The following is a 14,732-nucleotide window of genomic DNA, read 5'->3' on the forward strand; positions in this document are numbered from 1 at the left end:
GGAACACAAACTTAATTTAGCAGCCGATGAGGACTTACCCACGCCGTCTCAGGCTGCCGCAGATTCATGCTCATCTGATTGTGCTATTAAACCGTGCAAGCTTTCTTACACCATTTTCTCAGCTGAACAGGTCAAACAGGTGGAAAAAAAATCCGAAGGACCACAAAAGCAGGAGAAGAAAATAAAAAATATGCAAAAAACGTTCCAGCCTGCAAGTCCTAATATCAAGCAATTAATTAAACAAATCACTCTTCCCAAGAAACAAAATATGAAAGCCACATCAGCAGTTATCAAAAAATATGCTAAGATTGGGTAATCTAAGCACAGTATCACATCTTGCAATATTGCGAGTGCAGAGCCGTATGCTCCCTTGGACGAGTTGATAGAAGCAGCTACGGAATATCAGCTTGTGAACTCTACTAGCACTACACACCCAACCCCTTTGAGCAAACAGCAAAACAATTTGGACTCAAGACGAACTGATATTCGCAAAGAAGTGGATCGCTATATATCCACTAAGTGCTCCTCTGCTACTGATGCGGAAGGTTCTGTTGTAGTTGATCACATTGTCGATTCTTCTAATACAGACCATGAATTCAATCATAAACACTCACTTCCACTAACCGAGCCCAACTTGACTCAGACATCAGTTATTAACATCAATGATGCTTCCTCTGCTCTCCCTTCTGTTTCTGCTCAAGATATCACTGACTTAAGATGGGCAGCAATTCGGAAAGAAATAGATCAATACACATCTTCTCACTGCAGCTTCAGTCCTAGCACTCTGACTTCCATACCTGCTACAGAATTCCACAACTGCGGTGTATCTACACTACCCCAATTGAAGCCCAATCAGCGGATGTCAAATGCGTCTCAATCCTGGGCCAAAAACCATACTAATCCTCTCCCAACTATCCCCTCTAATCACACTTCTAAATTAGACAGATGGATTGATAATCGCCTTTCATAGTTTCACTGTATGTTTCTAAACTGTCAGTCTGCCCCGTACCCAGTTTACGATCTTTACAGAACATCTATGCTGGCCGTATTTGCGGAAGTGCTGAGTTTAGAGGACATCACTTCATGTGATCTTGATCAAGTCGAGTTCCTTAATAAACTTGACCTCACATCAGCGAGGCTTTGGATCACATCAGGAGTGGTGCTTAACACCATCTGGAAGGCCAAGTCTGAACTCTATGAACTTGGTTTCATCCTAACTTGCGATTCTTCTTCTTCTAGATCATTGGCCAATACCTCAAAACAGACTAAAACTTGGTGCGATAATGCCATGTTACCCTCCAGACCAATTAATCTTACCCCCACTCTTCCCTTGCTCGGATCCACCTGCTTAATCAGAACTTCTTTGTGAACTTGTTATTGCCAGACTTACCCTGCATAACAACTCCCTGCTCTAACTACAACTGAATTCTCATTAACCAGCTAGAATATGCTGGGTTTTACACAACTTTTGACAAACCTTAGTAATAAGTTAACTGATTATGACATTGTCGCTTTACAAGAAACATGGCTTTCGCAAACTCCCCTATGGGATTACCATATTGTTGCCCTCTTACCTGCTAGTCATCCTGCCAAGGGCAGACCAATGTCTGCTCTGCTTGTGGCTGTAAAGATAAGCTCCGGACTCTCCCTTTCCTCGTCCTCACCTAATAATTATATTCAGTTAGTTAGGATTCAATCTACTAATTGGGCCTCATTACGACGCTGGCGGTACGGTATGGACGGTGCCGATATGGCGCCGGCACCGTCCATACCGTACTGCCTTATTCCAAGTTTCTCACGCGGGTCCCTGACAGCCCAGGCTGAGCGGCACCCGCAAGAAGAACTCGTGATTGCACCAGCAGCGTTATCAACGGTGTCGGTGCAACCATGCTCCCGACCCCCATCGTGCCCTATGGGGCAGAATGGGGATCGGGGACCCGGCATTACCGCCTCCCACGAATGGGCAATTACCGGCCCCTTCATCTCGTAAAGGGCCTGTTATTGGCCCATCGCGGGAGGTATGCCGGTAGCGAGCATGGCGGTAGCCGTGCCTGCCATACAGGCACGGCTACCGCCATGCTCGTAATGAGGCCCATTGTCTGATCAATGTGTACTGGAATCCGGCTAGTATATACACTGACTCCTTTCTTTCAGATATGGAGAACATCTTTGAGCTTATTTTCCAAACCCCTTCAATTACTAATCTGATCCTTGTTGATGATTTAAATTTACACTGCCGGTCCTATTTCTGAAGTTTTGCAGTATCGTACAATACTCCAAATCTTCAACTCCAATCCTTCCAGATTGGGTAACAAACCCACTCAAATCTACAAATTTATGATGCTCAAGTGCAAATCAGAAAGATGTCATATCGACGTGTGAAGAGATAAGCTTTCTTGCTTCCGTATGCCCTACAAAGTAGTGATCTAGTAAATATTAAAACTAGATATAAAAACTGACTATGTAGCCGGAGAGCCCACCTATAACAAAATGATGGCGAGTCAATGCTAAAAGCCATTGCCCAAATAAATTCCGGCCAAACATGGTTGCTACTTAATCAGGCAAACTGCATATCTCAGGACTCTATACAAATTAATGGAGTTTTTGAGGCACAGTGGGTTATGCATTTCACAGAACTCTATGTACCCACTTGAGTTTGCGGCCTGTTCTTACACCATTGCTTCATAATTTTCATTAGCAGTTTTCTGAGAGTGACATCTCCCACTTTATTCAGAAACTGAGCCAGTCAAGAGCTCCCGGGCCCAATGGTTTGTCAAACATAATGTTTAAACAGCATCCCCAAACCTGGTCTAAGATTCTTCTCAATATTTTTAATCACGTTGTGCAGACTCGGTGCTTGCCGTCCTCCTGCAGACACTCTGTCAACATCCTGATCTACAAGAAGGGTGATCAGCAATCACCCACGATCTATAGGCCGATAGCACGGCTTGATGCTCCGGGCAAAATATTTGCCAGAATCATTCTTGCAGACTTTACTAACTGGACCATAAAAACACAACATCGTGATCCGTTCCAGACAGGTTTTACTCAAGGGCTGGGCACAAATATCAATCTTCTGACTATAACAGCTATAAAAACACATTGCATTCAAACTAGACAGTCATTATATCTCTCTTTCGTATGATTTCAAAACTGCCTTGGATTCTTTGTCAAGGGAATTGTTAATGGACAAATTGAAACAAGAAGTGTGTCCATCTTCCATTGTGATGCTGATCACACTCCTGAAACAAGAAGTGTGTCCACCTTCCATTGTGATGCTGATCACACTCCTTCACACATCTACGACAATTCAAATTTGGCTGACTTTTGCTGGTCTTCTTTCAAAATGCATTTCCACTCACAGAGGCCTTAAACAGGGATTTATGTTGGCCTCAGCCCTTTTTAACTTTTTCATTCTTGACATGCAAGAGAGATTTAATCAAACCATCTTGGATGCCCCTAGATTAGGTACACATCCAATCGCATGGTTGTTATACGTGGACGAGATTGTCCTTCTTTCAAGAACTCCTAAAGGTCTCCAGAGACTGCTTAATCAATTAAGCTCTTACACTCAAGACAATCAATTACAAATAAACGTATCAAAATACGAAAGTCATGCATTGTGTTAAACCAAGCCGTTCAAACAAGATCATGACCTGGACATTACAAACTGAATGTCTTGACTTAGTGCATCACTACATCTATTTAGGTGTTAACATTAATGATCATCCTATTGACGAACAGTATCGTGACAGCATCAAGATAAAACTAACTACCACCGTCTCACGAAATCTATACTATTTAAATATGGCAAATTCACATGCCAACCTGCCATTACTTAATATACTCAGAAAGTTGAGCCAATTCTTCTATATGGCTCAGAGACAAAAGGAATACTCCCAGTCATGTACTGGGATAAAATGGAGGGGACATTTTGGGGGAAGGTTCTACACCTACCTAATTGCGTTCCAGTAGCAGTAATTTTCTTTGAGCTGGGTTTAGCATCTTTGGAAGTAGAATACGAATGGAAAGTATGTGCACTTTTTAGAAAATGTTTGCTAGCTTTGAACAACAAGGCATTGTTTGGGGTTTTGGCAACCTTTATGCTGAATTCTCCCTGGAAATGTCCTACTTCTTGGCGGTTGACAGCCCTGAACTTGTTAGCTAATGCAGACATCACCATAGATCTCTTGATAACTAATCCAGTGAAAGCTAAACTAAAACTACATCAACTTGACTGGATCAAGACACAGCAGAAATGTGATACATATGTTGATTTTAAATAGAATCCGTTTGGTACTACAACATTGTGCATTTTGGCTGATTACCTGATCAAGAGTCCTTTTGCCAAGTTCAGGAACTCATATATTAAGTTTAGGTTCAATTTATGGCCAACAAACGAAGTATTAGCAATATGAGGCCTTTTTAACAAGAATAATGATAGGTGCAGGTTCTGCAAAATCGACAATTGTGTTGAGTCCCTGAAATATCTACTTACGGAATGTTGCATGCTTAAAGACAGGCGATGTTTTTATCTTAAGTCTTGTTTTAAAGACTTTAGAATACTGGATTCCACTACATTATGGAAACCTATATTCACCTCCACTCGAATAACTGTCAAAATAGCAACTGTTAGATTTTTAGGAGCACTAAATATAGATAACCAACATATTTAAGGGAGCTGAATTAATAAGTCAACAATTGCGTAGCAAATGATTATGAATTGAATTGTTTCTTATATCAATTGATGGGAAAGATTTTATCCTTTTGTGTATTTACAGAGCGTTTTAATAATTCTGAGGATATATTGATGATCATTCATTACTTTACTATAACAATTTGCAGCTAACTCGATATGCTGACATGAATTGCTATCTTTTTGCCATTAAGTGGCACTTTTAATGTGAAGTGCTAATTGCTAATTTAATTAACTCAACTATTTGTCTATTTCCTCCTGCTCTTTCTTTCCCTCCCTCCAGGTGTTGATTTATTTATTTGATTTGTTGTTGGATCGCTTTGTTCATTTTGTTGATTTTAATTTGTAACCATCAAAGTTGGTGAATATAATGTGTGTTGCTCTCTTTTTCTTACGTGTTGTAAAAAGATTAAATTGAAAGGATGAATTTACATCAAGCAAATCAATAATAAAAAAAATAAAGAAATATGGGGGTACATGACCAGTTGAATACTCTGAAAGATGAAATCTATATAGCTCTGTTTATGCCCCGTTACACAAAAACAAAAAAGCAGGCAGACTACAGTGCAACATCTCTGGTTACACTGGAAAGGGAACATTAGCGGGTCAAAGGGCAAGAAAGCAGGCTAATACAAGTCTAGCATAACAGGGACGCAGTAGCAAATTAGTTGGAGCATTTGAGGTGTTAGCTAAAAGGGTTCAGTTAAATCACTGTACAATAGAATGTTTTCAGTTAGCCAGACAGGAATCCCCCAGGGCAAGCCAATAGTAGTTTAATACAAGACCAGTTTGATATTCCACATCCTCTCAAACAATGATCCTCGTTCCACCAGGAACTTTGCAAACTCCTCCTTCTAGTCTTTCCCACCTGCTCCAACCACTTCTTCCTCTCTATCCCCTGACCCTTTCTCCTCCACCACACTTTGCTCCTTCAGTCTGCTCCTCTGGTCTCCACTTTCCTTCTTCCTTCTGTTTACCAACGCTCTCCAAACACCATCCTTCTTCTGTTCCAACAACCTACACCTTGACTAAAGTTGTAGGTCTTTTTATAATCCTCTGCTCCTCGCATTGACTGCATCGCTGACTATTAGCCTGCACCGGAATTCTATGGAGAGGGTCAGACTGGGATTAGCTGGCTGCTGGTCACTCCCCCTCTGGTGTGCCTGATGAGGCAGAAGGTGTAGGAAGGGGGTAGCCATTTTATATTGTACTGAGCCAGTCTGCTTTGCTCTGCTTGAGTACTGTTGTTAGTCCTCTACGTTCTGGTGCACTAGTGAGTTTTTTTTTAGCAAGGGTGATTTCAAGGTTATGGGCTTCCTCCTTTGGTTGTTCTGGCTGCTGTTGGAGAGTGAAAACTCTCTCTCTTGGGCAGCAGTAATGCTCTTAACGTGCTGCACGTTTCACAAGCCCATACAGGACCTAACGGCACAGCACTAGTCTGCAAGCCGCAACGGTTGGCATCTTGCAAGCTCTCGCCACCCGAGCCTGCACCGTGGACTGCCTTGGACAATTGAGGCCCCTGCTCATAATTGCGTCTTGACAGGCGTTTCTTCCCAGCCTGATCGGCACACTGACCTGGGTCACCTGCTCCTGAGTTCTAACACAGTGTAGCACATCTGCGTTCCTCTCCTCCTGGGACACACATCCAAGCCCATACAGGACCTAACAGCACGGCGCTAGTCTGCGAGCTGCGACGGTTGGCACCTTGCATGCTCCCGCCACCCAAACTTGCACCGTGGACTGCCTTGGACAATTGAGCCCCCTGCTCATAATCACGTTTTGACAGGCATTTCTCACAAGTGGACTGGGACAGCCAACGCGTCAACTTGCACATCTACTGCCGACCCTTCCCCTTACGGCTCCTCGGCCGGAGCATTTCACCCAGCTACGTCAGAACGTGCCACCTGCCAAGGCCTGCCACCGGCTGAGCTCCTTCCGTGGTGCTGTGCTCACCTGCCACCCACCTTTGGAGCTGTGCTTTGGAGCTCCTCAGACTTCACCTCCCCCCTGTCTTCAGCAGCGGACTGACGTCTCTACCACATGTGACCTCAGTTGACTCTCCTCCGGTAGCCTCCTGACTAAGCTACTCACTCTGGATCACTTTTGTGGACCGCAATGATTACCCCTGCGCATTAACTTGTGACGCTGCAGGCAGTAACTGAGGTAGGATCACCTCGCCCGTCACTTGGAGCCCCATCGCTACCTGGCTGCACCTTCTGGAACAGCTCCTTGTCCCTACTCTCTTCACCACCACCACCCCGCTTTGCTCCACCGTGACTTGAAAACGCCAATACCCCACCTGTGCAACTAACTGGAAGCAGTGTTCCCATTTCATACCAGTAACTTCATCTTTGTCACCACTGTGAAACCTGTATAACCTTATTTACCTGGCTGAATCCTCTGGGAAAGTTCCTAGTCCCTGCTTTCTCCGCCACCACCAACGCGCTTTGCTCCACTGTGTCTCTTTAGAGCCAATACTCCTTCTGAACCTCCAACTGGAAGCTCTGTGCCCATATCTCCCCAGTAACTTCATCTGTATCACTATTGGGATACCTGTAAGACCTTATCTATTTGCCATCGCTGCTCTCCTCTTCCCACCTGCTCCTCCTGGTCAGCTCCATCCTACTGTCACTATCAAGGGCACTGTAGCTTTCTAAGTGCTCATTGGCGTACTCCGCAGCGACCTCTGCTCCTACTCCCCCTGTTCCATCCCTTCAGCAGCTACCAGTTGGATCCATCTGTCACGCCTATATCTTGACTCAGAACTCTCTCCGTAGGATATCCGCCTACACTCCCACTCAGCATCCTCCATAACTACCACTGCAGCGTTACTTTGCCCAAATCCCCTCAACCTCACATGTTTGACCTGCTTCCTCGCTCCCCTCTGCCACTATCTCCTGCCAGCACCTTTCCTGCCACTGCCTGGTCCCACTAGGCCCTGATCCCCAACTCTCCCACACTCCCTCTGCTTCCCCCTTCATGCATTATTCCTTAAAGTCTCCCTTGCGCACTCCATTGCCCATACTGCAAGTGCCACCTCACTTCTCTCGCCAGCCCAAGCTTCCACCATGTCAACTCAGCATCAAACTCCTGCTCTTCTACTACGCCTCCTCCTGCTCCTACAACTCCGTCAGACATGCATGACCCCAACTACCACTTCCCTCCACTTTCTCATCCTACGCTTCCTCATCCCACTCCCCATTCCACTTCATGGCCCTTCCTCAAAACCCTCTGCCTCATCATCATGACCATCTCCACATTCAACCTCCACTCCCCTACCCACCCCTGATAGACCCAACTCCCATCTACCCCAACTCGCCACCCCAAACTCATCTATCCCCCTACCGTTGAACCCTCCAGCATCATCAACATCGCCCTGTGGAATGCTGGATCTCTCTGTAACAAAACTGCCGCTGTTCTGGACCTGTTTCTACGGCTAAAGCTTCATTTCTTATGTATCACTATAATCTGGATCCCCCCTTTCAACTCTCCAGTACCTGCTTCTCTCACTTCCCCCTCCTCCTCCTTTACTCATGTCTCCCGCTCTTCTGGCCATGGTGGCAGCATTGGTCTTCTATTTCACCCCCAAATGCCTGTATACCCCCTGTTCTACTTCTCTCCCTGTATTCCCCTCTTTTGAATACCTGTTCAAAACCTTGACCTCCCCCCACACAATATCCTTTCTAATTATTTACCGCCCACCTGGCCCCCTCACCTCCTTCTATGATGACATTGACCATCTACTCTCCATCATCTCCCCCACCCCAACACCTCTAACTGTACTTGGCGACTTTAACCTTCACCTTTCTACCTCCCACCAATCCTCCCCCCTTTTATCTATTCTTGACTCCTATCTTCTTAACCCCCTCCCTACTTCACCTAAACACTCTTCTGGCTCCACTCTCGATCTTATCTTTGTCTCTTCCTTCTCCCCCTTCTCGGTGTCCACCCTCCCCAACTATCTATCCGACCATGCTCTATTCTCCTTCTCCCTCACCCCCCCCTGCCTCTCCGCTCCCACTACCCTCTTCCTCCATCTCTTTCTCTCGACTGGACCTCCGTTACTTTAGCCGCTCTCACTTCTATGATATCTGCACCCCATCCCATCCCCCTCTCACTCACCTTTCTTCTCTCTCTGCAAATGAAGCTTTATCCACTCTATACTCCTCCCTCTTCTCCAGTCTTGACCAACTATACCCTCTCTCCCCCTTCCGCCCCTCCCGCAAACCTGCCCAACCATGGCTTTCCCCTCATCTTCTGTCAATCCGCCGCTTTCTCCGACACCTCAAAAGACGCTGGCTCAAACACTGCTCAGTAGCCAACCAAACCTCCTACTTCTCTTACCACTCCATTTATGATACCTGCATCAGCTCAGCCAAACGATCCTACTTCTCTAACCTGCTCCACTCTTAATCTTCCCACCACCGACAAATCTTCCAAACCCTTACTCGTCTTCTCCCGCCTCCAACCCCTGACCACTCTACCTCCTCTCCTCTTTCACCCTCTGAATTCGCAGACATCTTCCCCTCTAAGATACTCACCTTACACCAAAACATTCTTTGCTCCCCCTCTTACTTTCCCCTTCCCCTTCTCACTCCACCCAATCCTCCTACATGTCGAACTTCACCCCTGTTTCTCACTCCAATGTTTCCCTCCTCCTGTCCAAAAATCACCCTACTGCAGCCCCCTCTGATCCTCTACCCACCCCGATTCCCAAAATCTACCCTCTTCTTATACCTTTCCTCACCTCTTTCTTCAACATCTGTCTCACTACCGCTACCTTTCCATCAGCCTTCAAACATGTTACTATCATCCCCATTTTGAAAAAAAAAAACAACAAACCCCCTCCTGGCTTCCAACTTTCGTCCCATCTCTCTTTTACCATTCCTCTCTAAGCTCCTTGAACGCCTAGTCTACTCCCAACTCTCAGCATTTGTCTCCAATCTTTCTCTCCTCCCACCTACTCAATCCGTATTTTGCCCCAAACATACCACTGAAACTGCTGTCACATCCGTTCTTAACTCTCCCCTCAATGCTCGCAACTCCAAACACTCTTCCGTTTTCATTCTCCTCGACCTCTCTGCCACCCTTGACACCGTCGATCACCCCTTACTCCTCGACACTCTTGCCTCCTTTGGTCTCAAAGGCTCTGTCCTCAAATGGTTTTCCTCCTACCTTTCCAATCGCTCCTTTGCCGTCTCTTGGGGCGGCCACTCCTCCCCCACCCACTCTCTCGCCTTTGGTGTTCCCCAAGGTTCCGTACTCGGCCCTTTCCTCTTCTCACTTTACACCTTCTTTCTAGCCTCTATCATCTCCTCCTTTGGTATCTTTCACCACTTCTACGCGGATGACACCCAACTCTTCCTCTCCTTCTCTTCCTTCACTCCTGACATCCATCTCAAACTCTCTTCCTGTCTCACCACGATCAAAACCTGGATGGTGTCCCATTTTCTAACCCTAAACAATGACAAAACAGAAATCTTATTCCTTCCCGCCCACCCAATTCCTCCTCCCTCCCCGCCTCCTTCCATCCTATTTCCCCCTGCTCTTCTCTCCATCTCTGCCACTGTCCGCAACCTCAGCCTCCACTTCGATTCTAACCTCTCCTTTACTCACCATTTCTCTCTCACCTCCCGTGCTTGTCGCTACCATCTCTAATCATCATCGCTACCGTTCGCAAAATCCGATCCTCCCTCACCTTCCACGCCGCCAAACTCTTAATTTCTTCCCTTACCTTTTCACGTCTCTTCTACTGTTCAGCTCTTCTCTTTGGCCTCCCCGCCTCTCATGATTAATTGACTCATGTCTTGTATTTTATTGCTTCTAATGTATTCATGTTGTTTTATGTAAAGCGCTTTGGCATAAAGCGCTATATAAAATTTAATAAACACAAATACAATGAAAAGATGGCCCACACAGTCACTGCTGGTCTCAACTCCAGTCTTTATTAAACTGACTTAACTTCCCCGTCCTTCCCGCATCCCTGTCACATCCTTTCCCTAGGGTCCCACCCACACCCTAACCCCGCCTTCCACATAACGATGTGGACTGGAACATGAACATGACAGCTGCTTACTTCCCGGGTGACGATTCTGTTTTTTTGAGATCTGCAAACCTGGCGTGACATCTGCTGATTCCATGGTGTTCTGCGCACACCGTTTCTTCTCCCTGGAGCTTTGCAAACCCAACAACGGATTATCAGAGCCTGGGCGAACTAAAAACCCCTTTCGGAAGCTAGCCTGCAGGATTTAACTGCTTCTGCAGTATTTCTGTATAGATTGGTCCTAGATTTAAAAGGCCCTCTATGAATTTGCTGTTGAGTAGGGGCTTGCCCTTGAGGTCCACTAATCTGATCTTCTCTGGGGACGTGCCTATAGTTGGCTGCACCCCCATGTACTGCAAAGGATTCTTGGTGTGTGAGGAATTATGGGACCTGCACTTTCCTTATGACAATCACCTGCTAAGTCAATGGGCTGTGGTGCCATGTCCCAGGGGACTCACCCTTATGCTTCCTCGGTGGCCACCATCCTGGAGCTTAGAGGAGACCATGGCGCCAACTTGTACAACTTTAACGTGCCCTTCTCCATGCCCATTCCTATGCACCTAACCTATTGAAATGTTTCCAAAGCCTGTGGAAGATTGGTATTCCCTTCCCCCTTGCCTTTGCTTTGGATTAGCTACAAAGTAGCTTGCTGCGGTTTGCACCTTATAGAAACCTAATCAATAACGTTGTGCGTCCCAACTTCTTTTCTACCACTGCTCTTGTTACAACGCACGTAGAAGCATATACATGAATTTACAAAGAACACGGCAAGTCAGTTTGCACAGGCCCCTATCGTAACAAGGGCATTCAATGGCTAGACTGCAGGATAGTAGAAATGGTAACATTTTGGATTTAGCTCAACAGTCACACATGCATTGGGATTTCTGTCTAGTTGTTCTGCAGTTGGATTTTTTAGTCATGTCCACAATAGTAAAAAAAGAAGTAAATGATTAACAGGTGGCATGTTGAGGTAACGCATCATTCAAGAGTACAAATTGTGCATGGCGTGTTTTACAGTACATCGACAGATCAGTTCAAAATGACTGCTTTTAGCAACAAGAAATAGATTCATCTTATACATTTTCCACTTCATGAACATTAAGGTTCCACGAAAGCCTGAGGACAAACATATTTTAAATGCTCTTTGTTAGGTTAGGGTTGGGTTCAGCACCCACAGGTAGTTTGAACTTTATTGTTGTGCTACATAAATCATTCACTTACAACTAATAAATAAGTGTGCTTCAAACCGTTATGCACTCAATGACAGAGTTTGGGCTATTTGGCTATTTCTCATGGTAACAGAGGGGATACTCATAGAAAAAAACATGTGCATAACAAATGGAAAAAGTAGTTTGAAAACCGTCAATAAATATGTGAAGCCGCCTATAATTCAAGCAGAAAAACCTTTAACTTTAATGCCATGATCGTTTAGAAATCTGTAATTAGAAAGGACTTAACTTAGCACAACATACCGCACTTTGCATCCCGGAACACTTGCCCTGTACTGCATGCCTCGTGACCCTCGGATCCTTTAGCTGGCTTCTGGGCGACTTCGTAATCTGTCCCAGAAAACTGAATGTAAAACTGCTGCTTGTTAATGGACTTCCTCAGCGTTTTGATTGAAGTTTGCAGCTTCTGCTCCATCCTTTTTCTCACACAATCCACGTTACAGACATCTAGTTCAGAAACGAGGAAGAGTCATTTTAAGTAGTCTGGTCTCATACCACTTACTGCTGCTGCATGTTTGCAACTTCAACGCTCTGTACATTCAGTAACACTTTAAATAATAGTTTTCATGATTAACCCAACTAAATATTACAATGAAGAGCCAAGAGGACCCAGAGAGATGTTAGAGCATGATTTTCAGGATGCACACAGATATCAGAGTGCAATGTGAAGTCACCTTTGGGGACACTTCGGCTACTCTTAATTATGAGCCCATGGGTTGGGGCAGGGACTCTAATGGAATATGCATTCACACCATTGGTCTATTTCACCCAGATTCTGACAATTTGTCTGCATATTGCTGTGACAGACACAGGAAACCGAGAACCACCCATGTTTCTATACCTTCCAATGCAACTATTCGTAAGCGAGCAGTGATTTCTTTCATGGCGACACATGATTTCAACTGACTTCGTCTGCTCGTTCCTTTTGCTGGGCAACCAGGCACAGTCAGTGGAAATCAAGTTGGTACATGAGGATCAGAAACTGATCACCCTAATACTGACCTGAGGTTTTACCGGATGGTGTGGGAATCCATGCGGAATCTTCGGTTTATAGTTTCCATATGGGGTCCTCGCACCATGTGGCAAATTCACTGCACCTCATCAAAATGGGGAGATGCCGGGAAAGGCTACTTTTCCATTGTGATTGCCTCATTGTTTGTTTGTTTATTGGATATACATATAGCAACAAGGCTTTTTATAACATCTAAAATATGATTCATATAATTTATAACAAGATGAGTATATGAGTCTAACAAAAATACAAAAGGTACAACATGATAAAACTATCGTAGACATTTAAAAATTTCAGCAACATGAAGATAGAATCGTGCAATAAAATATATTAGATTTATGTCATTTCCTTGCATAAAAACAGACCATAAAAAGGGAGTATCTTTCATGATGATAGCATTGTTATACGCTTTAAAGTACTTTGTTCGCAGTAAGACAAGAGATTCACATTCAATAATTAAGTGATAAATGGTCTCTTTCACTAAATTTACACATAGCCGACAAAAGGTGTGACGATGAGTCGCATATGTATCACCGTACCCAGGCAATAAAACCACTATTACATTAAATTTCATTAATAGATAAATACGGAGAATATGTGGACTCGGGTAGGCAGTGATATAAAGCGGAGGGAAATTTCGAGATATTCTCTCATTGCAATAATCACGAGTAGAAGACATTCCCAATATGGAGCATATTCTCCATGAATGCAACATGGCATAGCTTAGTTTTCAACCATAGCTTGACATCACCAGAAATGTAATTGTCAGTTTCCTCATGTAACCACTTAGTGTGCAACAGTTTTAGTAGGCCAATTGTGCCTATGGGAATCTTATCGTCAAGGCGTAGAAAGGCCAACATGTAAGGAGTGATGATAGTTTCCATTGAAACAGTAGATAGGCGCTGAAACAGCAATACGCATTGGGCTATATAAACATTCCAGATGCCTCGGATGTTAAATTCGAGATAAAAGTATTGCACACTGACGCATTGAGGAAGACAGAATAACTTCCTTAATAGTTTGGCTTCAAAGGTAATAAGCTGTCTCTTAAATCCATGACCCCAGCATTCGATACTGTGTGCAGGAATTGCCTCATTAGAATGACTCTGTAATGGGATGCTTCAATTAGACCAATAGTCAAATCTTCAAACTCAATAAAACTGTGAAAATGTATAACTTAAAAGGCAAGAAGGGATATGTCAAGCATGATAGGAGATATTCACGAAGGTAAAATACTTGTGAACTGTAAAGAAGTGCCCTGCATTGTTCTTTGGATGGGAGTGTGTTTTTTCGAAGGGGCCAGGTGTCACTAGCCACTATGTGATGCAGAGCACAAAGCCGGCATTGGGAAAACTCCAACCCCATCTTTCAGCTGGAAACAACTTAGCACAAGGATACCATGGTCACACGGCCACTTTAGGGGGGTAAGGCTGCCATAAGAAGTATATGATATGATATGCTATGATATGATATGTTTTTTATATAGCGCCTATACACAATGTGTTTCAAAGTGCTTCAAGGCAAGGGAGGGAACAAGGGAAAATACAATGACATTCTTACAGGACATGAACAGTAAGGATGTGAAATTAACTATCGCACTTGGCCTGACGACATTTTAGATAGTGCAAGAGCTAAAGGAAATGGAAACAGACAGTCGACTACCGTACTAGGCCTGACGACATTTCTGGTAGAGCCGGAGAAAAATAAAAGGTGAGGGAGAAGGGTGCAGAAAGGGAGGGGAGGAACAAAACA

General features: G+C 44.5%; 1 protein-coding gene across 3 annotated transcripts in view; it reads right to left on the reverse strand.

Annotated features, from left to right (window-relative positions):
* The window catches only part of SCUBE1 (signal peptide, CUB domain and EGF like domain containing 1), a 2,600,196-nt gene that overhangs the window by 662,157 nt on the left and 1,923,307 nt on the right, over nucleotides 1-14,732 (reverse strand). For all 3 annotated transcript variants that reach the window (XM_069628128.1, XM_069628129.1, XM_069628127.1), the window contains one exon: nucleotides 12,212-12,415. In XM_069628128.1, coding sequence (XP_069484229.1) covers nucleotides 12,212-12,415 — 204 coding nt within the window. The remainder of the gene's footprint in view (nucleotides 1-12,211; nucleotides 12,416-14,732) is intronic.

The sequence above is a fragment of the Ambystoma mexicanum genome, chromosome 12 (genome assembly GCF_040938575.1).
Source record: "Ambystoma mexicanum isolate Mex_15411 chromosome 12, UKY_AmexF1_1, whole genome shotgun sequence".
NCBI lineage: Eukaryota > Metazoa > Chordata > Amphibia > Caudata > Ambystomatidae > Ambystoma > Ambystoma mexicanum.